The sequence below is a fragment of the Myotis yumanensis genome, unplaced genomic scaffold, assembly GCF_028538775.1.
Source record: "Myotis yumanensis isolate MYYU_CA2020_CCGP unplaced genomic scaffold, mMyoYum1.0.hap1 SCAF_19, whole genome shotgun sequence".
NCBI classification, from domain to species: Eukaryota; Metazoa; Chordata; class Mammalia; order Chiroptera; family Vespertilionidae; genus Myotis; species Myotis yumanensis.
Window position 1 is genome coordinate 21587272 of NW_027223770.1, and position 27271 is coordinate 21614542.

The 27271-nt window shown below is 47.5% G+C and overlaps 1 protein-coding gene across 1 annotated transcript in view; it reads left to right on the forward strand.

Annotated features, from left to right (window-relative positions):
* The first annotated feature begins 4451 nt into the window (after positions 1-4451).
* The window catches only part of SVOP (SV2 related protein), a 37616-nt gene continuing 14796 nt past the window's right edge, over positions 4452-27271 (forward strand). The window contains exons 1-9 of the mRNA XM_070399744.1: positions 4452-4672; positions 12789-12949; positions 15131-15216; positions 16435-16533; positions 17639-17710; positions 19582-19706; positions 24508-24571; positions 26013-26138; positions 26783-26911. Of these exons, the coding sequence (XP_070255845.1) occupies positions 4638-4672; positions 12789-12949; positions 15131-15216; positions 16435-16533; positions 17639-17710; positions 19582-19706; positions 24508-24571; positions 26013-26138; positions 26783-26911 (897 nt within the window). The 5' untranslated portion in view covers positions 4452-4637. The remainder of the gene's footprint in view (positions 4673-12788; positions 12950-15130; positions 15217-16434; positions 16534-17638; positions 17711-19581; positions 19707-24507; positions 24572-26012; positions 26139-26782; positions 26912-27271) is intronic.

Below are 27271 nucleotides of genomic sequence, written 5' to 3' on the forward strand. Positions count from 1 at the left end.
AGTATCCACAGCCAATCAACTCTCAGGTATTTTTGAGCACTTTACATGCCTTATCTGGATTGAACTCTCGCAACAGCCACATGAGTAATAACAGTACATCACATTCATGAAGTTAGTATCTCCTCCAGCCTGGCCCTCCCTGCTCCTTTAACCAGTAGGGGTATGGCTGCCCTTGACTAACAGATGTTCTTATTATTAAGGATATATTACTCATTATGGCAACAATGCCGCAGCCAGGAACCAGCAGGGCCTGCTCTAACATCCGTCGGGCAGATCAAGGGTTCACAGCACCAACAGCAAGCACACAGTCACTATTTAGAGTCTTAGAGCTCTTCCAGCTGCTGGGATCATTCTGCAGGCAAATGGTTTATTCAGGACCCTCAGCTCCTGAGGATTAACAACCAAAAGCAGCATTTTCCCAGCTGCCCCCGTGTGTACTAAGTCGGACCTCTCCCTTTAACAACATGGAGTAGGGCCCTTGTAACGCAATTTTGTATCTATGTGTAGAGACCCATCGTCTCCTTTCAATAGATATATTGGTGTTCTCTTAATTTTTTTTTAATTTAAAACTCAAATCTGATTCCAAAGTCTTCTCCCTGACCCCAGGGGAGTGAGTGTCTGAGGGAGAGAGAGAAGGATAGCTCTGTATTCCTTCTTCACTCCCTCTTCTGGCTTCCTGTGTGTCAGAAGGAAGAGCTCAGAAATTGTGATCAAGGTGTGACACAAAGTCACAAGAAAGATCTAGAATCCAATTAAGTATCTTTTTAATATGTTTTAATATACTTTTTTTTGATTTCAGAGAGAAAGGGAGAGGGAGAGGGAGAGGGAGATAGAAACATCAATGATGAGAGAGAATCACCCATCGGCTGCCTCCTGCACACCCCACACTGGGATTGAGCCTGCAACCCAGGCATGTGCCCTGACCGGGAATGGAACCAGTGACCCTCCTGGTTCATGGGTCGACACGCAACCACTGAGCCACACTGGCTGGGCATCTTTTTAATATTTAAAAAATTATCATTGTTCTATATTTTCCTCCAGATAGGTAGGAATCCCAATAGTAGGGATATGGGGAGCTTCCAGGTTAGCAAAGACATCCACATCAGGAGGGTGACACCCCAACTCCACGGGGCAGAAGCTCCTGCACACTCAGGACCCTCCCAGATCTCACCCTATGCATCTCACCCTATGGCTGTTCGTCTGTGTCCTTTATCATCTCCTTTAATTAACTGGCACATGTAATTAACTGGTAAATTACATTAAGTTAATTAAAGGAGACGATAAAGGATACAGATGCTTCCCTGTAGTGTTTCCCTAAGTATTTCCCTGCGTTTTAGGGAAGTTTCCCTGAACAACTCTAGCAAATTAATCAAACTGGAGGAGAAAAACATGGGAACCTCCAATGTGTGGCCAAATCAGACAGAAGTTGTGGGTGACCTGAGGACCTAGGACTGGACATTGGCATCTGAAGTGGGGTGGGAGCTGTCCTGTGAAACTGAGCCCTTGACCTGTTGGACATGACATTATCTCCAGGTAGATAGTATCAGAACTGACTTAAATTGTAGAGCACCCAGCCTGGCCGGTGTGGCTCAGTGGTTGAGTGTCGACCTATGACCCAAGAGATCATGGTTCGATTCCTCATCAGGGCACATGCCTGGGTTGCAGGCTTGATCCCCAGTAGCGGGCATGCAGGAGGCAGTCGGTCGATGTTTCTCTCTCCCTCTCCCTTCCTCTCTGAAATCCATAAAAAAAAATATTTTTTTAAAAAATATTGTAGGACACCCAGCTGGTGTCACAGAGACTTGCTTGTGGAGGGTAAACCACACACGTTTGGTGTCAGAAGCATCGGTGCACGACTCTCCAACCAACTGACCCACCCACTGGGCCAGGATGCCTTGACATTTTCAAACAGGGCTTAATCTCCTAACCAAGCCTCCCCTTTCTGCTGGCTCCTGCGGTAAGTCAGGAGGTTCTTACACTGCCCAGCACAATGCCAGGGACCGGGGAGTGACTCCAGGTGGCAGTGCCATCCCACCAGCATGGCTAGCAGAGCAGAGACCTACCTCCAAAGTCTGAGTTTTCCCTTTTGGTCTTTTATTCAGTGTCAGTTCTCAAAAAAAAAAAAAAAAAGACAAATCTCTTTATGAATTTAAATCCATAGGCTTCCCTTTTAAAATTAAGTGCCATTTTTATAACTACTAGAATATTGTTTTGGTACAAAATAGGGTTTAAAACTCAGGTGATTGGAGAACCGCTGGTACATAGCACATGCTTTTTATATTCAGTATTTCAGGCTAAGGGGCAACTTGTCAGACTCTATTCCAGCCTCTATTTAAAGTTTTTTAAAACCTTCATCGGAGTATATGTTTTTTCAAAATATATTTTTATTGATTTCAGAGAGAGAGTGAAGGAGAGGGAGAGATGGAAACATCAATGATGAGAGAGAATCATTGACCGGCTGCCTCCTGCACGTCCCCCACTGGGGATCAAGCCCACAACCCGAGTATGTGCCTGTGACCAGAATAGAACCTGGGACCGTTCAGTCCTCAGGCCAACGTTCTAACCACTGAGCAAAATTGGCCAGGGCTGAGGATATGTTTTTTTATTGAAGAGGGAAGGGGGCAAGAGGGAGAGAGAGAGAGAGAGAGAGAGAGAGAGAGGCTGGTTGCCTCCTGTACATGCCCAATAGGGGATTGAACCGCAGCTGAGGTATGTGCCCTGATCAGGAATCAAACCCACAACATTTTCGGTGTACAGGATGATGCTCCGAACAACTGGGCAACCGGGCTGGGGCGCCAGCCTCTATTTTTAAGATGTTCGCTTTATAAAAAAAGAATCTGAGGAGGGAAATCATGGTGCTGTATGCCGCCGTGAAATAAAACCCATCTGGCTTTTGGCAGGTCCTCATTTCCCGGGCAGATGGATAATGCAGTTAGCTGGAGGCAACTGCCTTTATAATATTCCAATCTGCCCAAGGATGTCTCAAAGATCAGAGGTATAAAAATGCGAGCCATGTTTGTCTTGGCTGATAGTATCATCCAGATGTAACTTTAGAACAGGGATTCTCAATTCTCACCAGCATCAGCATCACCTGGGACCCTCTTATAAATGCAAACACAGGCCTCTCCCCAGATCTGCTGAATTAGAAACTCGGAATGGGGCTCGGCTACCTGTGTGTTAATCAGCCCGTTGGGGGATGTTGACCCGTGCTCAGAAGTAAGAAACCATTGCTTTAGAAAAAGACCACCACATTTCTAAGAAAGATGAGAAAACATATTTTATAAGTTAATCAATATCTTATTTAGTAATTTACTTCTCTAAGACATTTTTTCAATGCCTATTACGTACTAAGTATTCTTTTCCCAGTGTTCAGGGGTGCACCTCGGGAGTCCTCAGAGAGCAGGCGGAAAATATAAACGTGCAACACTTGCTCTGGCCTGGCTGCAGCGTGGACAGGATGGAGCAGACTGTTTGGGGGCCCGGGTTGCTAGTGGCCAGAGAGAAAGGAAGACCCGGGGGAGAAATGCTGTGTGCCCACCCCCACCCCTTTCCCAAGAAGCGAATAATCCTATTACATAAAAAACTCTCTGTTTACATGTTGGAAAAATTGGAAAAAAATTTTAAAAGTACTTTTTAATAAAAAGGGACATCTTTATTGAGATATCATTCGCATGCCATATAGACAGGGCTGTAGAAATCAGGTAATAATGCTTGTTGGGTAAATGAATGAGCGATATTTGGCCTTCTCACACTTGCCTTACTTTTTTTTTTTTCCTTAATTCATTTCACTAGACTTTCAGCTCCGTGATGACAATGGCACATCTAACTTGTTCTCTCTCATATGCCCAGTGCCTATTATAGTAGATGCTCAATAAACAGTTCTTTAATGCATGGACAAATTTAAAATTTTCTTTGTCATATTCTGCATTTGTTAGAGCAGCCTGCGTTTCAAGAATATTATACCCAGCCGTAACCGGTTTGGCTCAGTGGATAGAGCATCGGCCTGCGGACCGAAAGGTCCCAGGTTTGATCCCGGTCAAGGGCATGTACCTTGGTTGCGGGCACATCCCCAGTAGGAGGTGTGCAGGAGGTGGCTGATCGATGTTTCTCTCTCATCAATGTTTCTAACTCTCTATCCCTCTCCCTTCTTCTCTGTAAAAAAATCAATAAAATATATATATATTTAAAAAAAAGAATATTATACCCATAACATTAATGAATCCCTATAGATAAGCATTTAGAGAGATGCCGTTCACCAAAGGGCGCTCATGGGTACCTCGCCAGCCATTTCACAGGCGGGCGTGCCCTATGGGGACCCCAGCAAAACCCCACCAGCCACAGAGAGCCAGTCAATTCTTCTAACCAGAAGGGCTCTCCCCGCCCCCTCTCCCCGCACAGCTTGCTCTGCCCTCCGCCCCCTCCTCTCCGCCCACTCTCGCCGCGGTCTCCTGGCGGCGGAGGCTTTGTCTCGTGGGCTGGTCCCCCGGCGGCTGCCTCCCCCGAACAGCTGCCGCCAGAGGGAGGAAGCGGCGCGGGAGCTGTCCGGCACCCCCGGTGCTGAAACCCCGACCGCTCGTCATCCACCACCACCACCATGTAAGGGCCATGAGAAGGGCTCGTCCTCGCGCAGCGCGGACATGGAGGAGGACTTATTCCAGCTCAGGCAGCTGCCGTGAGTACCAGGGGGGCGAGTGAGCGGCAGGCCGGCTTTCCTTGCAAATATGAAACCCTGCAGGGGGGCATCGCTGCGTGGCTTCTTGAATTTAAAGGGAACCGTTTCAGAGGAGAGAGAATTAGGCCTGGAGGAGAAAAGCCATTTTCCTACCCCAGGAGCCCAGCCTCTGTATCTGACTCAGTTCGATTTTTATTTTTTATTTTTTTTTCAGATCCGTCAGAATCTTATGGGGGATCTACAGGGTGTTCTGCTTCCCCTTTTAGTTGCTCTCCATCCTAAGGGGATTTTGAGGTCTGTGTTTTCAGAAAGCATTCGCCGCTGTTTTGCAATGTGGGCTGAATTTACGAGTCCATGCAATGACATGGGCTCTTCCCAGCCCTTCTCCTGTGCTGTGAAATTCCTAATTTTTCTGCAGGGGCTTCTGCAAGGGGGGCGGGGGGGGGGGGGTGATGACTGAGGTTGGAAACTGGTGTCTGAAAAGCCAAGATGCCTTCCCAGAGGGGAGGCCAGGTCAAAGTCCGGTTGTTTAGGAAGCGTGTGAATGGGAGGGCTGTGCACCCTGGCTGTAACCTCTTGCCTTCTTCTGAATGGAAGGTTTTTGTAACAGCTAGAGTGAGACTCACTGTCAACAGCTTTCCTTGGGAACATCAGCAACACACTGCTTAGCGGATGGGCATTTTTAAAGCGATACCAAATTTGTTCTGAGACCTTTGAGGAAATATAACCAAGCAAAGGAAAGGACAGGGGCCTCGCAGGGGGGACTTAGGGAGGTCTCCTACCACAAGCCCACGGTGATTTCTTAAGCAAACCCCAAGAGTCTGAGATGGGCATTAAAAAGCACACTAAGGGGAAACTGTTGTTTTAATTTTTGGAAGCGCTAGCCATTTGGATGGTAGCAGTAGACACCATTTGGGTTTGTTGGGAAGGGTACGATATTGTTCGTATGTGTGTATCTTCTTGACTTGAAACATTTTTTTTCCCTCTCGCTAAGCCACTGAGGCACTCTCCCAAGTGACTTTTAGTGTGACTGACACAGTTCTCCGAGGCTCCGAGTCCTGAAGGATATTGCAATATTTACTTCTCCATCAGCGTAAAATTAATTTTCATTTCCAATGCTTAATTAATTCAAATGTTACTTTTAGGCTTCCATTAATTGATCCACAAATAGCATAGCTTATGTAACACAGCATTCTTTCACAAATGCTGAAGGATGCTCAGTGATCATACCCAAAGGTCGATGCCTGAATCCATAACAATGCACCTATCTGAGCGCAGGTCTCTCAAGGAAAACACACCGCTTCCATCGAAAATAAGTATCATGTTCAAAGCCAGCTCACTATCCCCAGGTGGAAAAAATAATTTAGAGACTGAAATATGAAATTTGGTCCTCACAATAACAATACGATTCATATTGGCTGCCGTTTTCCTGGGATAAATTTTCAAATAATGTCAGAGCATGTGAACCTGGCGAGTTACTCAAAGATTCATGTATGTTTAATTTACTGGTATGCAAGCCTCACACTATCGTGACAAGTCCTTCCTTCATGAAAAAAAGGTAAAATAACAGGAGGGTTTTACTTCTTTAAATATAAAGAATAATTCATTTTATGTCAATAGATAAGATAAAGTACTATATCATCTATATATAGGGCAAGTTTAAAAAGAAGCACAAGAATTAAAAGTAAGTCTCTCTCTTCCCAAACCCCAGTTTTATGTTTCTTGATTATTTTTTCTGATATTTTATGCATATATATGTGTATGTGTGTGTATATATATATATATATATATATATATAGTATCTAATATATACAATATCTATTAGAGACCAAATTGTGTACTGGTTAAGAGTATTGGTTATTGAGTAAGGGCCTTGGGTTCCGATCCTGACTCTGCCACTTCCTGGTTATGTGACTTTGAGCAAGTGACTTAACCTTTCTGATTCTGAATTTTCCTGGCCATAAAATGGGGGTCACAGTTGTACTTGGTTCATGGGGTTATTGTGAAGCTAAAGTGAGACAATGTGTGCTACATACCTGACAAGACACACAACATTCAACACATATTAACTATTATTATTACATCTGAAAGATCATTGGTAAAAGCAGAATCTATAGACTTCTTATGTTGGACTTCCAAAAATTGTCCTCTGAAAACCCCCAAATTACATTTGAACGGAGTCAAAATTAGCCCTGAAATGTATTGACCTCGGTTTATTTAAAATAAAGAAAGTAAAAGGAACAGCCGCGTGACTCTGAGTGGGGTACAAATCACAACTGAGATGGATTTAAGCCACACCCTGTGTATGTTACCCACAGATTGCAGGTAGCACATTTCCTGAGAGCAACATGGTTTAAAGAATCAGAATGCCTTCTAGAGGGTTGGCGAGAGTTGGGTTTGGAACAGGCTCGGTCCCACGGGAGGCCAAGTGTTAATGGATAATAAGCCGATAAGTAGTTTACGGGTCAGGGGAGGGGGAAGGGGACGAGGGTGCCTAAGAAAACAGTCCTTCCTTGTACTTGGGCCTCCTTCACATAGCTCCAGGATGGTTCCTGTGAGACCACGGACAACCTGTGCTTTTCACCTGCTGTCCACTCAGGCTCCACACCGTGTTCCAGGACATTCCGGAGGCTGAGATTTTGTGTCTAGCTCTGCCTTATTGTGGGACCTTGTGCAAGTTAGACTTTTCTGGGTCTTTCCTTTCTAGGATGATTTCTTGAAAGCAAGTTTTGCAGACTACATTGATTGATGGATGGATGGGTTGATTCATTTATTCATTTATCCAATTTACTTGGGCGCCATCCTTGATACAAGAGACTCTACAACTAAATAAGAGAAGCTTATAACCTAGAGCTGCAATATATAATACAGTAATCACTAGCTCCATATGGCTATTTAAATTTAAACATAGCCCTAGCCGTTTTGGCTCAGTGGATAGAGCGTCAGCCTGCTGACTGAAGGGTCCCAGGTTTGATTCCAGTCAAGGGCATGTACCTTGGTTGCAGGCTCCTCCTTGGCCTGGGTCCTGGTCAGGGCTCGTGCAGGAGGCAACCAATGGATGTGTTTCTCTCACATCGATGTTTCTCTCTCTTTCTGTCTCTCTTTCACTTTCTCTAAAAATCAATGGAAAAATATCCTTAGATGAGGATTTAAACAAAATAATTAAAAAATGTAAACATAAATCATGTCAGTATGTGAAATAACTTTAATAATATAATACATATTATAAATATAATTTATAAATAAAATATGTGAAATTTGAAAAATCAGTCCCAGGTTTCACTAACCAAGGAGAAATGGTTCACTGTCACCCACTTCAGGCAAAAAGTAGGGAGAGCACAGGGAGCCTCAAGGTTAACCCACCAAAGCCTTTTACAACCTCAAGTTCAAAGCCACTCAGACCTCATTATTTCAAACACATGGTAGCTAACTTCACTCTAAGGCAGTGGTTCTCAACCTTGGCTGCACATTAAAATCACCTGGGAATCTTTTTAGAATCCTGATTTCTGGGCCTCATCCTCCAGAAATTCTGTTTCTTTGTTACTAATGTTGTGGCCCCACCCCATAACAGCGGTTCTGGATGATGGTTGTTCTGTATTTTAGTTGTAATTTTGATGTGGTTGTGGGAGGCGGCCTATGCCGCCATCTTGGTTCCTTCTCGTTTACTCTTTAATACAGGGTTGTATTAAATCTCAACCTAGACTCTATTCACATTTTTAGGCCAGATAATACTTTGTTGTGAGGGGCTGTTCTATGCATTATAGGATGTTTAGCAGCATCCCTGGCCTCCATCCACAAGATGTCACAACCACCATTCCCCCTGAGTTGGGACAATCAAAACTGTCTCCAGTCATTAGCAATATCCCCTGGGAGACTAAATCACCCCCACTGAGAACCACAGTTCTAAAGGGTCCTAGTTTAGACAAACTATTCTGCCCTTGACCAGAACTGAACCCAGGATTCTTCAGTCTGCAGGCCGACGCTCTATCTACGTCTCTTCATGCAAGACTTTAAGTGGCACCATGAGATAATCACAAGGAGAGTTAAGCTTTCCTTCAGTCTGGTAGCTTCATGAACTTAAGGGATAGAAGTCCAGAAACTCAGATGGAAAGAGAAAAAAAAAAAAAAAAACCTTCCTTGTCTAAAATACCCTAATCAAGTCTCAGACCCTAACTTAAGGTACGAGGTGAATGAATTTCATGACGGTACAAACAAGATCTTGACTGTTGACAGCTAAGTTCCTCAAGCTCATCTCTCCTTTAAACAGCAAAATTATGTAAAATAAATGTTCCCAACTATTTTGGTGAATTATATGCTATCTATACCCCACAAATGCCAGGGAGTTGTGAGCCAGCCTGCTTTGAAGCCCTCATATATTTAACATATGTCACTGCTATTTTCTTTCATATTTCTTTCTCTCTCTCTCTCTCTCTCTCTCTCTCTCTCTTGGGAAGTCTTGGCTCGTGTATTCGATACATACTTTTAGAAACCCGACCCATTCAAAATGAGGCCCGGCTTTCTGAATCTAATTTAATGTCAAAGGTCCCCTGTTATGTCTGCCTCAAGGCAAGTGTTCATAAATAAATAAAGTGTTCATAAATACAGGTGCCCTGGCTTCTTGTGTTCAGCCAGAGGAGGACTGTGAGCAGATCCTGGTGTAAAACTGCAGGGAGCTGAGCCGCTTCCTCAAGGTCACATTCCGCAAAGGTCAGCGTACTCCGTGTTCAAGGCAGAAAGGTGGCCTGAGTGGAGCCGGGTGGGAGGCAAGCCCATACTGACTCCTGGCCTGCAACTGCCCGTTCATCAGGCTCGGTGACACTTCACGACGGTCCTGCACGCCCGTCATCGTTCCCATTTCACAGACGTAACATGCTCAGCAGACGCTGCCCCATCAGCAAGAGCTCCGTAAAGAGTCGCGATGGTTACGTATATTTATGATTAATGTACAGATGCCCAGGTTCAAAAATGCAACCATTACAAGAAGGGTCCAAAATAAAAGTAAAGACTATTTCCTTTCCCTCGCAAGGAAATCCTCATTTCCATCCAGTCCTCCTTCCCAGAAGCAACCGGTCTTTAGTGCTACGCCTCCTTCCAGACCTTCTCGGTGTAGGAGCTTCAGTAATCTACAGCAGTGCTTCTCAGACGTGGCCGTGCACGCATTGCCTGGGGACCTGGTTAAAATGCAGATGCTGACTTAGTAGGCCTGCAGTTCTAATAATCCCCTAGGGCAGTGGTCGGCAAACCGCGGCTCTCGAGCCACATGTGGCTCTTTGGCCCCTTGAGCGTGGCTCTTCCACAAAATACCAGGTTTTTTAGCAAAGGCCAGCTTAGGAGTACCCTAATTAACTTAATAACAATGTACCTACCTATATAGTTTAAGTTTAAAAAATTTGGCTCTCAAAAGAAATTTCAATCGTACTGTTGATATTTGGCTCTGTTGACTAATGAGTTTGCCGATCGATACCCTAGGGGACACTGGGCCTCTGGTTGGCGACCACACTCAAGCCTTCATGGCAAGGACCTAGAGCACAGGATCATACTCTAGCATATTTAATAACGAGCCCAACAGTTTTATCCTGCTGGCTCTGACAGATCAACTTGTGTGTATGCGTATGTATGTGTGTTTATTGTGATACACTACGCATTACATAAACTTGACCATTTTGATCATGGTAAATGTACAGTTAGTGGCATTAAGTACATTCACATTGTGTAGCCATCACCACTGTCCATTCTCCAGAATTTTTTTATCTTCCCCAACTGAAACTCTACACCCATTAAACACTAACTCCCCCATCCTCCCTCCCTCCTGCACCTACTTTCTATCTCTGTGAATTTGGCTCTTTTTTGCCCCCTCATAGAGGTGCACAATATTTGTCCTGGTGTGTAGGCTTATTTCACTTAGTGTAACGTCTTCGAAGCTCATCCATGTTGTAGAACGCGCCAGAATTCCCTGCCTTTTTAGACCACACTGTGTTCATCCATCCGCTGACGGACACATGGATTGTGTTGGTCTTTGGCTACTGGGACACAGATCAGCTCACAAACAGTTTTGAAGACATTTTTTTTAAGTGGCTGTGCCACCATCTCTGTCGTTCCTCCTCTCCCAGTGATGGTTTCCGGGTTTGTTCATACTTGTCACATTGAGAGGATAATTATCACGTACGAAGCTGCAAACAGCCTGTGAGCTTCAGAGGAGAATAGCACCAGCAGAGAGGCTGGGAGTGGGGACTCCGGGAGGGCAGGTGGCGTTGCCAAAGCCTGGCTTACACACCCACTGTGTGACCTTGGACGAGCTCCCAGCCCTTCTGTGCTCGAGCGTCCTCATCCGGAACATGGGGATAGTGAAAGTGAAGGTTAAATACGATAATCGATGGCAAGTGCACACCCTGGGCCTGACACGCGGCTAGCTAAGAATCCACAGCGGGCCGTTCTGTGGGCGGCGAATCGTCGCCTGCTTGGGTCTACCCGACGTGTCCTCAAACTACGGCCCTCGGGCCACATGCAAATACAAATATTGTATTTGTTCCCGTTTTGTTTTTTTCACTTCAAAATAAGATATGTGCAGTGTGCATAGGAATTTGTTCATAGTGTTTTTTTAAACTATAGTCCGGCCCTCCAACGGTCTGAGGGACAGTGAACTGGCCCCCTGTTTAAAAAGTCTGAGGACCCCTGGTCTACCCGGACAATGAACTGCCTGCACCACCATTCTAGGTGGGTGCACAGAGCATGTTACCTTTTGAAAGATATCACAGGTCACCTTCCGGAAAGGTTGCAGTGGTTGCTGTCAGTCACAGACAGAAGCAAGGCCCCCCCCCGGCGGCCCTCGAGGAGAGGATGCGATCAGAGCCGTAGTCAAGGAAGATTTACCGGCCGCAGAGCCATGTCCTTCCCGGATGCTATCCTCAGAGTCGAGGGTGACCCACTGACCTTTCCTTCATCCCTGAAAACGAAGCGAGAATGTGCATAAATGTCCATGTCCTTCCTTTGCCTAATACGTATCGATGTGTTCGTCTTGTACAGATAGGTGCCTTGGGGGACTGTGTGTGCTTTTATTTTGGGGTTGCTTCTTGGGGACAGAGAGTCCCTTCCTGGAACCCATTTCACACCACCCCTTATTCTGCGGGTTGCATAGTTGAACTGTCCCATAGACAGGGACCACACTGACCAGATCTAGCCATACTATACCCTTAGAGCAGTGGTTCTCAACCTTCTGGCCCTTTAAATACAGTTACTCATGTTGTGACCCAACCATGAAATTATTTTTGTTGCTACTTCATCACTGTAATGTTGCTACTGTGATGAATCGTCATGTAAATATCTGATATGCAGGATGGTCTTAGGCGACCGCCAAAGGAGTCGTGACCCACAGGTTGAGAACCGCTGCCTTAGAGAGACAGGGGCCCCAGATGGCCAGATAGCCTACTGTTTTAAGAGGCATCAGAAGTCTTGCTTTCCAGGTGAATTCTTTCAATTAAAAAAAAAAATAAATGTAGCCCTGGCCAGTTTGGCTCAGTGGATGGAGTGTCGGCCTGTGGATTGAAGGGTCCTGGGTTCGATTCCAGTCAAGGGCATGTACCTGGGTTTCAGGCACATCCTCAGTAGGAGGTGTGCAGGAGGCAGCTGATCGATGTTTCTAACTCTCTATTCCTCTCTGTGGGAAATCAATAAAATATATATATTTTAAAAAAACGTAATATCCACTTAAAAAAAAATCCCATGTAGGCAACTTCTTGTGGGCATGAGGTAACCTTCAGGTGACCACGCTGTTATCTCTGCTACAGAGACATGAGTCTCAATTCTGAAACACACAAGCTCCCAAACTATTTAAGTCTAGAACAAAGATCTCCCCAGTCCCATAGCCTACCATGTGACGGGAGCCCCATTGGAGCCATGCGGTGCCCAACCTGTACAACCATATGTGGCAGCCCTGATGCACGACTTTGGAAGTTGTCAGCCTCTACAGGCCAACTCAAGAGAAATGTCAAGCTCCTACCCATCCAACTCCCCTGACCATGTAAAAAAGCCGTTCACCTGTCTTGGGCACAAGAGCTGTGCAGCAAGGCTGTGGAGGGGGAGTCCTAGCCTTCGTGACCAGCTCTGCTCTCTCCTCTAGGGTGGTGAAATTTCGTCGTACGGGCGAGAGTGCAAGGTCAGAGGACGACGCGGCTTCGGGAGAGCATGAGGTCCAGATCGAAGGGGTCCGCACGGGCCTACAGGCGGTCGAACTAGACGATGGGGCAGCTGTTCCCAAGGAGTTTGCCAATCCCACCGACGGTGAGGGGGCCCTGCATTTGGGGCATCAGCCCAGGCCACAGTCAGGGGCTCTGAGGGGTCTGGGTTGCCTCCCCTGGTGGCACTCTCAGGGGGATCTCGTGAAGAGGCAAGTAGGAGGGCCCCGAGGGCACAGGGGTGATACTGAAAGTGTGAGCTGAACCCACATGGCTCACTTCAGCAGGAAAGGTTACATCACAATCCCTGCCACCAGCATCACTGCATAACACTTAGCTGAGGACAGCACAACAATGATGATGATGATGATGATGATGATGATGATGATGATGATAGTGGCTATGATGATGTGATGATGGTGATGACGATAGTGGTGGTGGTGCTAATGATAGTGATGATGGTGATGGTGATGATGGTGATAGTGTACTGGTGATGTAGTGATGATGGTGGTGATGATGATGGTGATAGTGTACTGGTGATGTAGTGATGATGATGGTGGTGATGATGATGGTGATGATGATGATAGTGGTGGTGAAAGTGGTAATGATGAAGGTGGTGATGGTGATAATAATAGTGATGATGTTGGTGGTGATGGTGATGATGATGAAGGTGGTGATGATGAAGGTGGTGGTGGTGATGGTGTCAGTGTGATGGTGATGATGATAGTAGTGATGGGAACAGCTGACATTAGCTGCGGATTCACTCCGTGCCAGGCACTGTTTGAGGCGCTTTATTCAAATTACCTATTTAATTACAACATTTCTAATTAGAACTCTTACGGTCATCTTCCCCTTGTTAGCAGGAGAGGAAACTGAAGCACAGAAAGGTTAAATATCTTGCCTTAGTCACAGCTAGAAATTAGCCCCGCTGGATTTACACCCAGACGATCTGACCTCGGAATCCACTCCTACCCAGGACCTTGTGCTGCCTCTGGGTAGAGCTGGGCAAACCCAGAGACCTGAGCAGGTGCTGTGGGCCCTGGTCTCCCCGCATCACAGAACATCCCATGCACTCCTGAGAGGCCCCAGATTCCCAACAGGAGAGAGGATGAATGACCTGACCCCAAGGCCTGCTGTTGGCACAGCTAAGGGGGCCAGGACCGGGGAGGGGGGAGGCAGTGGTTAGGAGCAGAGGCTGGTCTGAGCTCAACTCCCAGATCTACAGTGTGCCAGCTGAGTGACAGGGGAACGTCCATGTCCTCCTCTGTACTTGAGGCTAAGACTGGGCCTTAACGGATAGCTGTGACAGGGACGAAACGAGAGAATGCACGTCAAGCTCCTAGCGCGGTGCCTGGCACGTGGTGAACACTCGAGAGTGCACCCTTATGTCATCATTACTCTTCATGTTACTGATGATGTCATAGGACTTGCTCTGCTGTCTCCTCAATATTTTTTAAAAAATATATTTTATTGATTTTTTTACAGAGAGGAAGGGAGAGGGATAGAGAGCCAGAAACATCGATGAGAGAGAAACATCGATCAGCTGCCTCCTACACACCTCCCACTGGGGATGTGCCCGCAACCAAGGTACATGCCCTTGACCGGAATCGAACCTGGGACCCTTGAGTCCGCAGGCCAACGCTCTATCCACTGAGCCAAACTGGTTAGGGCTCTCCTTGATATTTTTGCTGGGGAAAAAAACACAGAACCTGCTGGTGTGATAGACATCAGCTCACACTTCTGGAGAACATCATGGCTGACGTTAGAGGCCCATGATTGAAATTCCCAAAAGATGTCAACTGCCAGCAGGGACTGTTGAGATCCTGAGAGGCAGCCCAAGAAGGGCCACCAGCAGGATCCTCTAATATTTTTATTGTTTAATTAAGTTAAAAACTTTAAAAAATATTTTATTAATTTTTAGAAAGAGAGGAAGGGAAAGGAGAGAGAGAGAGCGAGAGAGAGCGTGAGCCCCAAGGCCAGGGATCTAACCTGCAACCCAGGTACATGCCCTTGACCGGGAATGGAACCTGCGACCCTTCGGTGCTCGGGCCGACGCTCTAACCACGGAGCCACACTGGCCAGGGCAGTTTTCCCTTCTGTAGACCAGGTTGCAGTGGATTTTGCAGCAAGGTATCTTTTCACACTTGCCGGAATATTCTTCTAAGATAAATTCTAGAAGCGGCATGTGCTGCGTTTAAAGAGCTTGGACACCCCCGGGACACCCCAACACTAGGACAACTGCAAGATGCCCTGACTCCGTCCTCCCCTCCCCCTCCCTCCTTTCCAGATACTTTCATGGTGGAAGATGCGGTGGAAGCCATTGGGTTTGGAAAATTCCAATGGAAGCTGTCTGTGCTCACCGGCTTGGCTTGGGCAAGTATTTCTGGGCAGGGACCTCCTGTTCAACCTCCAAGAAACCCTAACTTCTGCTGCTCCACTGGGTTTCCATGATCTACGTACAAGGAAGGACCCAGTTCTTTCCTCACAGAGCCTCAGGGTGAATCAGTCAGGGTCATGATGAGTGGCCCTGATGGTCACGGAGGTCAGTGCTTGCGGGTAATGTTGACAACTGCCCTCAGGAGGAGTGGGCGCTTCTGGTTAATTAAATGGCTCTCTGTCCCTGGGGGCTCAGGGCTACGCTGAGACTGTGATGTCATCTGCGGAGCTCCCCCTGGAAAAGCAGGCACAGATAAGACTGAGCCCTTCGCTTCTCCTCGTCTGCCTATTGCAAATAACGCATCTCGACCGGTAATACAACCAAAATTGCTTTTGGGGAATGGTGCAAGAGGGGGACCGAATTAAATATTTCAAAATAGATGTTTAATTTCCCCATTGATTTGAAAGGGCACCCGTATCGCCCATCACCTTCCCACGCCCACATGGGTCTGCTTCTGGACTCTCATTTCTGCCCCGTGGTTCGGTCTACCTCGTCCCATAAAGGATGTTTCATTACTGGCGCTTCCTAGTATGTTTTAATATATTAAAAGGTCAGACTAGAGAATTCTACAGGAACAAGGGCCTTTAAACCAAAGACAAATTAGTCTTTAGTTGAACTAAAGAGAAAAGAGTCTTGTCTATCTCTGTAAAAAAAAAGTTTTTCTCAGATTTTTGAAATGCGATGTTTTCCCACTCCATTCAGGGAATGCCTATATATTTTTTAAATACAGAAAAAAACACACACACACACACAAAGAATGTTTAATGGTTAGTTGTCAATTCCCACATGTACCACACCGTTTAACTACTAGAGATTGTGGTGTGTTTGATGTGTGGTAGGACGCTCAGCAGGCAATGGAAGAGGGGTTCTTGCACGCTCTCTCGGGGTTCCCTGAGTGAGGGGTCAGCCATCCAGAGTCTCACAGGGGAAGGGGGGATTCCTGAGCCAGGGGTCAGCTGTCCAGGCTCTCATGGGTGAGGGGGAACCCCTGAGCTAGGGGTCAGCCAGCCAGGCTCTCACGGGGGGAGGGGGGTCCCCTGAGTGAGGGGTCAGTCGTCCAGGCTCTCATGGGGGAGCGGGGTCCCTGAGCCAGGGGTCAGCCGCCCGGGCACCAGGCAGCGTCCTGGCTCCTGACACCTGCTTGCTCCCTGCAGATGGCCGACGCCATGGAAATGATGATCCTGAGCATCCTCGCGCCCCAGCTGCACTGCGAGTGGCGGCTCCCCAGCTGGCAGGTGGCCTTGCTGACCTCGGTAGGCAGCAGCGGCTCTCCCGCTGGGTCCAGTTCCGGTCCCCTGGGGTGTTCCGTGGGGGGGCCCTCCCCCTGCTGCTGCCAGCTGCTCAGCAGAAAAGAATGAAACTCTCTGCATGGAAACGCCATGACCTCAGCTCCCTTTACTCCCCGTCGGTTGGCAGCCACCTCTACTGCACCCAGCGGTCCAAGTCCCTGGGGTCCCCAGACATCAATTGCCGGGAAGTTGCAGGCTACTTGGGCACATCACGAAGACCTTATACACCTCATTCATCCCAAAAGGGGGTGCCAATACCTCCCACAGGAGGGTGATTTGAAGATTTTATTTTTTTATTTTTTAAATAAGTTTTTATTGATTTTAGAGAGAAAGATAGACACATCGATGAGAGAGAAACATCAATATCGATTGTCTGCCTCCTGCACGCCCCCTGCTGGGAATCGAGCCCAAAACCCAGGCATGTGCCCTGACTGGGAATTGAACCGTGACCTCCTGGTTCATAGGTCGATGCTCAATCCCTGAGCCATGCCGGCCGGGTCTGAGCAGGTTTCTTAACCCTTCTGAGCCTCAGGCTCCCCTTCTATAACATGGATATGATGATTCCAACCTCACTAGCTCAGTTCAAGGATTAACAATGTAACAGTGACTTTGCCATGAATGCTTTCTCTTCTAATGGGTTACAGCTCCCATCCCAACCCCCTGTCTCCTGTTTTCATACTCTCCAAACTCTTGTCTTGCAGCCTTTGATATTTTCTTAGCAACAGGACAAGAAATCAATAATACTTGCAGCCATACTGCCTGAGTCCAGCCAGGGCTGCCCCACTTACAGATGTGTGACCCCCGCCAAGTGACCTCCCCTGGCTGAGTCTCAGTTTCCTCATCTGTAAAATGGGGACAGTAACAGTACCCCCCTCCCCTAGGATGGTTGTGAGGTTTCTACAGTAGCATGGAGCACCCAGAATCGTGTTTGCCCCTTAGCTGGATCTCAGCGAACGCTGGTTCATTGTTATCGCTAGGCTGTGACGTCGCAGGCTCCATCTGTCGTGCCCTTTCCCTGCGATCAGTGTTCCGTGTCACCGTCTAACAGAAACCCTCTTTCTACCCACAGGTGGTCTTTATCGGCATGATGTCCAGCTCCACCCTCTGGGGAAACATCTCAGACCAGTACGGCAGGAAAACAGTAAGGCCATCTCTCCCAAGCGCCTGTCCCCTAGCCTCAGTGGTCGGCAAACCGTGGCTCGGCCAACCGCGGCTCGCGAGCCACATGCGGCTCTTTGACCCCTTCCGTGTGGCTCTTCCACAAAATACCGACTTCTGCGCATGGGCCACGAAGTTTCAATCGCACTGTACGTGCGCTCCCGCACGTGGTATTTTGTGGAAGAGCCACACTGAAGGGGCCAAAGAGCCGCATGTGGCTCGCGAGCTGCGGTTTGCTGACCACGGGCCTAGGTTATCTCCCTGGTGAAGGCGACAAGTAGCAACACTTAAGCTGCTTGAGCACGTGGGAGGCCTAGTTAGGAGACACGTTGACGTGCTATGAGAAGACATTGCGCTGAGGCCGCTGTGGAGTCTTTGAAATCACACATTCCCGGGGTCGCCCAAGCATGTGCACGGCAAGACCCTTTGGGTTCCTAGGAGGAAAATCTCCATTGAGCTAGCGTACGCCCAAAGAAAGGAATTAAGTCTGTGTGTGGAGGCACCAACTTCATAGTCATGGGCTTAGGGGTGCATCAGTGTGGTTTTATTATTATCACCGTAGATCTAGGGCTTCCTTCTTGAATAAGTCCTGTCCTACCCGTTCTCTTAGGTACCCAATACCTTTATTTGTATCCATTGTTGTGTGTGTAGTTTAATGACCTGAATTCTTTTGGGGGGAAAAGAAACTCTACCGAGCGTCTTAAATGGGAAATCAGTAACGATTGCCCTAAGGCAGTGGTTCTCAGCCTCCCTGATGCCGCAACCCTTTAATACAGTTCCTCGTGTTGTGGTGGCCCCCGACCATAAAATTATTTTCGTTGCTACTTCATAACTGTAATTTTGCCTCTGTTATGAATCGTCATGTAAATATCTGATAGGCGGGATGTGTTTTCATTGCTGCAAATGGAACATAATTAAAGCATAGTGATTCATCACAAAAACAATATGTAATTATAGGTGTGTTTTCCGATGGTCTTAGGCGACCCCTGTGAAAGGGTCGTTCAACCCACAAAGGGGTTGCGACCCACAGGTTGAGAACCGCTGCCCTAAGGAAATATCTGCAAAAGTATATACAATGACAATAAAACAATGTTATTAAGTTCTAGCTGCTCACCGTTGCCCACTGCTCTCTTGGTTAAAAAGAGAGATGGGTAGGTGGTCCAAAAGGTGTTAAAGACACACTGGCACCACACGGATGCTTCCTTTGGCCATAACCAGAAGAATGACTATTGAAATGAAAGAGAAATCACTTCCTTGCAAGGTGATTCGCAGTTATTTGAAATATTCTCTCTATTAGTTAAAGTCATGTTCCCAAAGACCTGAAATCAACTGGTAGACCTCCAAATTTCCTCTCTAGTCCTTTTCATTTAGTTTAAGGTTTTAAAATATATATATATATATATATTTTTTTTAATTGATTTTAGAGAGGAAGGGAGAGGGAAAGAGAGAGACGTCAATGATGAGAGAAAATCGTTGATCGGCTGCCTCAGGGATTGAGCCCACAACCTGGGCATGTGCCCTGACCAGGAATTGGACCTTGACCTCCTGGTTCACAGTTCGATGCTCAACCACTGAGCAACACTGGCCTGGAGGACAAGCCTTCCTGGGTCTCATGCACGATGGGACATCTTACAGCTCTGGGCCCTGGCCATCCATGCCAATCATTGGGGCAACTAAGAAAGCCCCACAATTTTGCCACATACCTCCTAGGGGTGGGCAGCACCCACACAGAGAATCCTTGGTTGCATGGGTTCCCCCTTGAACAGGACCCTATGGGTGACTTTAAATATGTGGGGGCCCTGAGACCTGGCGGCGCTGAGCAGCCCTGTGACTTGGTGTCTCGCATCTGTGCAGGGGCTGAAGATCAGCGTGCTCTGGACTCTGTACTACGGGATCCTCAGTGCTTTCGCGCCCGTGTACAGCTGGATCCTGGTGCTCCGGGGCCTGGTGGGCTTCGGGATCGGAGGGGTCCCCCAGTCGTAAGTAAATACCCAGCTCTGGCCTCGAAGCCAGGCAGCCAGTCGCCTGTGTCAGGGCCTCGAGGTCTCACAGCTAGTAAACAGCAGAGCTGAGATTTAAACATCACTTGATCCTCCAAACATCCTATCTTCACTGTATCCTATAACCCTTTTGTCTATGAGGGAAGCACATAAAAACCACAAATTACAGAATTACAGAAGAAATATTTAACCACCCAGGAGAGCCACTGGCCTCCCAGCTCTTTCGCTTCAGCCATTTACATGAAAATAATCGTCTTCATCGGGCAATGTTCTTATCTAGTTGTAAAAATGGCTCCCCTAAGTTCATTATTTGGAAACATTTCGTTGAAGATATTTTTATGTAATTAAATGTAACGGAGAGTTTCCATTCGTTTAGAGTAGCTTTACCCAATTGCACCACCTCGCAAAACCAAATGAGTAGGATTGTGCTGTGTAGTTTTTAAGAGCCCAACAATGAGAAGTCCTTATAACGTACTCTAAATTTTTAGTATGAATGCAAATTATAGCATTAAAATGTCTTAATTAAAATTTTTTTTCTTTCCATTTTATTGATATATAATCGACATACAGCAGTTTAAGGAATACGGCCTAATGACTTGACTTACCTATCTTGCAAAATGATTACCTCAATAAGTTTAGATAACATCCATCATCTTCTATACAGATTATATGATTAACAAGGAGCCAGATCCTCTCTGCTCTGATCTGTGCCTTTCTATGTCCCTCCTCTTTCTTTTTTTTTCCTTTCCTTTATTTCCTCCTTCAACGTAGGTGTTCACATCAGTTCTTGGTGAGAGCAACAGTATTAGCATTAATAGTGATGAAGATGATGATATTAATTGAGTGTTAACCAAGTGCTAGGCCTGTGCCAGGTGCTCTCTTCACACTATCTCATCTTGTCCATTGAACAATCCTAGTATCCCCACTTTACAGATGAGAAAACTGAGGCTCAGAGATCCTAAGTGACTTGTGGGGTCAGGTGGTTCTTCAGTGGGGTGTGGAAGTTACTTTTGCTTTGTAACAAACAATCCCAACACTCATGGCTTAAAAATAATGGTTTGTTTAACTCGTGGTTCTGCAGTTCGTCAGATTGGTTGTTCTGGTCTCAGTGGGGCTTACTTATGTGTCTTCAGTCAACTGGTGAATTGAATGGGGGCTGGCTAGGCTAGCATGGCCACAGCTGACTCCTCTGCATTCCACCAGCCTCTCGTCCTCCAGCTGGCTAGCCCAGGCACCTGGTCACATGGTACCTGGGCAGGGGTCCAAGAGCAAGCAGAAGCCACAGAGCCTCTTGAGGCCCAAGCTTGGGACTGGCACAGCATCCCTTCTGCAACATCCTATTGATCAAAAAGCAAGTCACAGAGCCCAGACTGAAGGGATGGGGACGTAGACTCTGGGTGGAGTGCGCTGCCAAGTCTCATTGCGAGGGAGCACAGGTGCAGGGAGGGGAAATTGTACGGCAGCGTTTGCAAACCATCTACTGGTTCCAATCCAGGTTGCCCAACGCCAAAGCTCTTTCACTTGAACAAATACTGGGAAAGGGTTCTGAGCTTACGTAGTCAGAGGTCCTGGTAAATCAGTAATGCCCATGGGGCCTGAGTACTGATTTGGGGAGGATTCTGGGAACGTAGAATGCGTGGTTCTGAGCAGGTGGTATTCTTTTTTTTTATTATTTTAAATTTTTCTAAGTTGATTTCAGAGGAAGAGAGAGAGGGAGAGAGACATGGATTTATTGTTCCACTTACATATGCATTTATTAGTTGGCTCTTGTATGCGCCCTGACGGGGGACCCAACTGGCAACTTTGGTGTATCGGGATGATACTCTGACCAGCTGAGCCACTGGCCAGGTGCTATTCTTTTAATTAAGGCAGGAAAGAGGAATCACATTTAGGATACTAATAATTCCATTTTCTGCCCATGAAGGAGCATTAAAAGAGACTTTAATTCAAGCAAGGGAGGTCAATGTCACTTTCTTTTTATCACTACAGACCATACATTTTCGTTTTAGAAAAAAATTTCAGTGGGAATAAGCATCCTCCCCACCCCCAAATGATCATCGCCTATCATTGAACCCACAAACTCACACACACAAAAGAATGCGTGATACAGGTGGGCACCTGGGCACGTCACTTCTTCTGTCCAGTAGAGGGTGCTGTGTGCTTCAGCAGAAATGCCACTTTCCAAAGAGGCTGGATGGAAACCTTCGTTAACTGGCGCCCGACTTGTGTTTTCGCTGCTCTTAAAAAATGCATGCGCACCCCAGGGAGCTGCCCACCCGGTCTACCTTGCCACCTGCCTCAGAAGGTTCTTCAGATTGGTGTCTACAATAAGCTCGCTCACAACCCTGTCCTTGGCATGGCTTTTTCTTCCAAAGAAAAAAATCTTTTCTTCCCAAAGATTAAGCAGAAATGTAGAGTGGAGATCACAGGTCATTTCTTTCTCAGCCTGGGATCCAAATGGCAAGTGTCCATGGCCGACGCGCCGCAGTAAATGCGATGACTTGCAGCGAGGGTTTATTTACGCCAGGATCAGCTGCTTCTTGGCATGGCTAATTTTGTTGCTCATTCTTTTATTTTTCGGTGTCATTGTAATCATAATCACCACACATTGGATGTAGATCAAACAACTCGTTTTCATTGTAAACCGCTATGAATCATGGCCAAGTGTGGGGCACAGCAATCCCGGGAAAAGACGTTTCTGGTGGCCGAGGTTGCAAAAAACAGGAAATGGCAAACATCAACATGTTGACCAACAGGGTTAGAAAATAATGCTGAAGATCTATGTATGTGAATATGGAAAGATTCCCAAGCTGCCTTATGAGAAGCAGATCCTGACACAGATTCGGGAACAAGAACAGTTGAGCCTTGAACAGTGAGGGGGGAGGTTAGGGACCCTGCCACTCTGCAGCAGAAAATTCTAATATAACTTTTGACTGCCCACTGGCCTAGTAAAGGGATTCCAGGAGATCTGGAGGGGTCCTGAGCACCATCTGTCTCGAAAGGGTTCGTGAAAATTAGCTTCCCTCTACACCCACCTCCCTTTTGAGGAGCCAGGAGGGTAACATGAGGCCACCAAGTAGCTCAGGTGCCTGGCTTAGGTGGGAGATGAGGGGAAAGAGAAGGTCTCCTTTTCCTAGCAACATGGAAGGCAGCATGGGGGTGTGGTCTAGACGTTTCCTTCTCCTTGGGCCTGTCCAGTGGCTGAGGAAGGGAAAGGGGAGGGAGGGGCGTGGGGAGGTGGTGGATGGAGGAGGCTGCTGGTGCAGTTAAGGCGTTGGTTACATTGAGCACACAAGTAAATTGACTGACCAGGTACATACATATATTGAGGATAGTGAGACCCAGATTCCTCAATGTTGGAGAAGGGATTTACAAACATGGAAACTGGAAGGTTAGAAAGAACCCTAACCTTCTGGTTGGACTGGAATTGAAAGTATCAGTATGAGCTCGTTGTTGCTTTTTAAATACCTGTACATGGATATAGATATAGATATATGGTGTGTATGTGGGGAGAGAGAGGAACGGACAGAGATAGATAGATAGATAGATAGATAGATGATAGATAGATAGATAGATAGATCTCTTAGCTGTGTTCACTGAGAGGGCCTAGAAGCAGTGACATCCCTGTAGCAGATCTTGGTTTCTAAATACCATCATCTGCCAAAAGGAACCAGGGCTTCTTAGAAAACTGGCTGACACCAGGGCTCAGGTGAGGACGTCTCGTCATGCCAATAAGTAAGAAAGAGCTCAAGGAATGAGGGAGGCAGCAAAAAGACATAGGAATTAGCTCAAAAGGGCTTGCACTGTGCAGATCTAGGACAGTCTGAGCATCAAATTAATAATGGCAGAAATGGGTTACAATCCATTGAATAAAACAGAAATCCACAAATCCTTATTGATTAAATGAATAGGTAGGTAAGTAGGTAGGTAGATAGGTAAATAGACAAATAGAGAGAAAGGGGAACAGGGAAACCTTTTCCTTATAGTAGAATGTCAACCAATAAATGTAGACAGAATAATGGAAATAAAAATACCCGTTGTGACCATCATCGTGGTGATTTATTCAGGCAGAAATAATCAATAGACGGGATGCTTAAGCTGGAGGGTAGAAGGTCTGTGGGTAACAGGATTTAGGGTAATCTCTGAATGTTCCCTCCCAGAGGACTTGCTCATCACAAATGGAAAATAATAACGGTAGGGTGGAGAAATCTGTCAGACACCAACTTGATCCGGGGATGACGCTTAATAGCACCAGTGATAAGATGGGTGGACATCACGTACCCCAACATCAGGCCCTGGGAAGGGTTTGGCATTATTTCTGTGACTGTCTGGCCTGGTCACAAGGAGACATCAGATGGACCTAGGATGCAGGGCACCCTACAGACTGAAAGGCCTGTGCTCTTCCAGATTATCTGGGACTTGAGTCACAGAGAGAACCTGAGGAACAGTCCTAGAATGCAGTTGTCCATCACCCCACCACCCGGTGTCCCCCTGGGTTGTGGAGAGGGCTCCAGGAAAGCAATGATCACATGTGAGAATCATTTGGGGAGCTGGTTAAAAATGCCGATGCCAGGGCCCCACCCCTTGGAGTCTGTTTCTGAAGGTCTGGGGAGGGGCCTGGGGGTGTACCTCTAAAGTCATCATCCCAGGAAATTCCGATGTAAGTGGTCCATGGACCACACTCAGGGGGGATGTTGGCCTAGAGCTTCAGAACGCTGTAGCAGCCATCTTCCGACTCAGTCCTGGCCTTAGCCCCCTTTCTCTCTCTTTGCTTCCCCAGGGTGACGCTGTATGCTGAGTTCCTTCCCATGAAAGCCAGAGCCAAGTGTATTTTGCTGATCGAGGTAAGGAGGGTGGCTGGATTTGTGGAGCCTTCTCAGTCTCTGGCCTGAGGTTCTCAGGTGTCTTGAGCCACAGGACAAGGAAAAGCGAGTTTAAGAAAAATATAAAAGCCCTAACTGGTTTGACTCAGTGGATAGAGCATCAGTCCTCAGACTGAAGGGTCATGGGTTCAATTCCGGTCAAGGGCACATATCTCAGTTGCAGGCTTGGTCCTCGGCCCTAGTCGGGGCACATGCAGGAGGTAACCAATCGATGTGTCTCTATCACATTGATGTTTCTCTCTCTCTCTCTCTTCTCCTCCCTTCTATTCTCTCTAAAATCAATGGAAACATATTCTCAGGTGAGGATTAACAACCAAAAAAAGAAAAATATAGCAGACTCAGTATGCAAAGGCTTAAATGGATCGGCTATGTTGATTTCAACATGGTTGTTTTGAAAGTTCTTCATTTGATGAGAGAGAGAGAGAGAGAGAGAGAGAGAGAGAGAGAGAGAAGAGAAGAGAAGAGGAGAGGAGAGGGAGAGAGAGAGAGGGAGAGAAAGAGAGAAAGAAGAGAAGAGAAGAGAAGAGAAGAGAAGAGAAGAGAAGAGAAGAGAAGAGAAGAGAAGAGAGGTTTGGCCAGGACTGTTGGATGGGAGCTGTAACCTTCACCTGAGGGATGCAGCCAGCCCATCACTACCCTGCAGAGAGGGAGCCAGAGGGATGAACACCCAATCTCTCTTTCCTTCCTCCCTCCCTCCCATCCCTGTGGGAAGCCACAGGACAGGGAGCTTGTGGATCCAAGGTGAACAAGGACAGAGAGTGACTTGGAGAAGCAAACAGAGGAGATGCAGTCCCACAGGGAAGAGGCAATCCTTTTTAAAAAAAATATATCTTATTAATTTTTTACAGAGAGGAAGGGAGAGGGACAGAGAGTTAGAAACATCGATGAGAGAGAAACATTGATCAGCTGCCTCCCGCACACATTCCCCACTGGGCATGTGCCCATAACCAATGTACATGCCCTTGATAGGAATCGAACCCGGGACCCCTGAGTCTGCAGGCCGGTGCTCTATCCACTGAGCCAAACCGGTCAGGGCAAGAGGCAATTCCGATAAAGGATACTGGAGCACTGCTGGGCAGGGGAGATGGATGTCGGTGGACAAAAACCAACATGTTCACTTACCATACTGAGCCCGCACAATATGGGTCCTACTGATCTCCTTAAGCAGAGCTGCCACAGCGCACGCTCCAGTGGGTGCCACGCAAACATTCTGCACTGTGGCTGGACAAGGTGGTGGCCCCGGCCCAGCCGTACAAACCACAGGAACGGCGATGGCCATTCTGACCTTGCTGACCCCGAGGACCCCGTACCCACGTGGGTTATCTTGTCGGCAGAGACCCTGAGATTGCTCACTGTGTTGACCACGGCTGCCCCTGCCGCTGACCTCCGTTCTTCTGTCCAGGTGTTCTGGGCCATCGGCACCGTGTTCGAGGTCGCCCTGGCTGTGTTTGTGATGCCCAGCCTGGGCTGGCGTTGGCTGCTGCTCCTCTCGGCTGTCCCGCTCCTCATCTTCGCTGTCCTGTGTTTTGTAGGTACCCCTTTAAGAGATCTCAGCCTCTGCTACGGCCCTTCTGCTGGTCACTGTATTTTGATAGGGAGGGTGTGTGGGAGAGCACCAACGCTACCTTTTTCGATTATTTTTTTTAAAATCAAGACATGAGACAAAGGAACGGGGCCTGGGGTAGGCTCAGTGCGGAGTACTGGGCTCCCTGCAGACAAACACAGCTGGGATGCTCTTTAGGGAGATAGCGGGGGATGGAGGAGGGGTACCCAGGTCCCACCACTGCAAGATGTACCCTTAAGGTAGCTGTATTAGAACAGTTGGGACTCTTAAGTTGTAAGTGACAGAAACCCAGCTCAAACTGGGACCAAAAGCTCGAATGATCTTTCCATCTCCACTCAGCTCTGCATAAACTACACCCTCTCCCCACCCCCCAGTGAGATCATGCCCTTTATCCATTTTATGGATGAGGAGATGGAGGCACAGAGAGGTCGGATCATTGCTCGAGGTCACACAGCCAACATACTCCATGGCAGGGCCAGGCTTCGAAGTCAGTCCTCTGGTTCCAGGGCCCCCACCCTTAAGGTCTCTACACACAGGTGAGTGTGAGGCTGGAACCCAGTGTTCTGTTCCCCCCTAACCTGCCCCGCGTGGCTCTCCTGTCCCTACAGTGGCTGCCGGAGAGTGCAAGGTATGATGTGCTGTCGGGGAACCAGGAAAAGGCCATCGCCACCCTGAAGAGGATCGCGACAGAAAATGGAGCCCCCATGCCGCTGGGGAAACTCATCATTTCCAGACAGGTCAGTCCCTGGTCCACCGATCCTGTGGCTTGCGTGTCCCTCTGCGGGCAGGGGTGCGCCTGTGAGTGGGTGGGGCCTGCGTGTGTGTGTGATGGCGGGAGTCCATGGAGTGGGAGTGGGTGCGGGGGGGGGGGGGGGGGGGGGACAGATCCTGCAAGGTGAACCTGGCAGCTTCAATCGGTGTGTTTTCACTGAGAAATGTCACGCAGTGCCCACTAATGGATCCCGTAACGACTCCTGCTTCGGTTTCACCTTTCAGCGCCCATTACGTCTGATTAGCAAATGTGATTGATCGCCAAAGGCTGGACAATAAAACCACATTAGAAAGTGCCGTGATAGGCTTAGGTCCAGGGCGCCAAA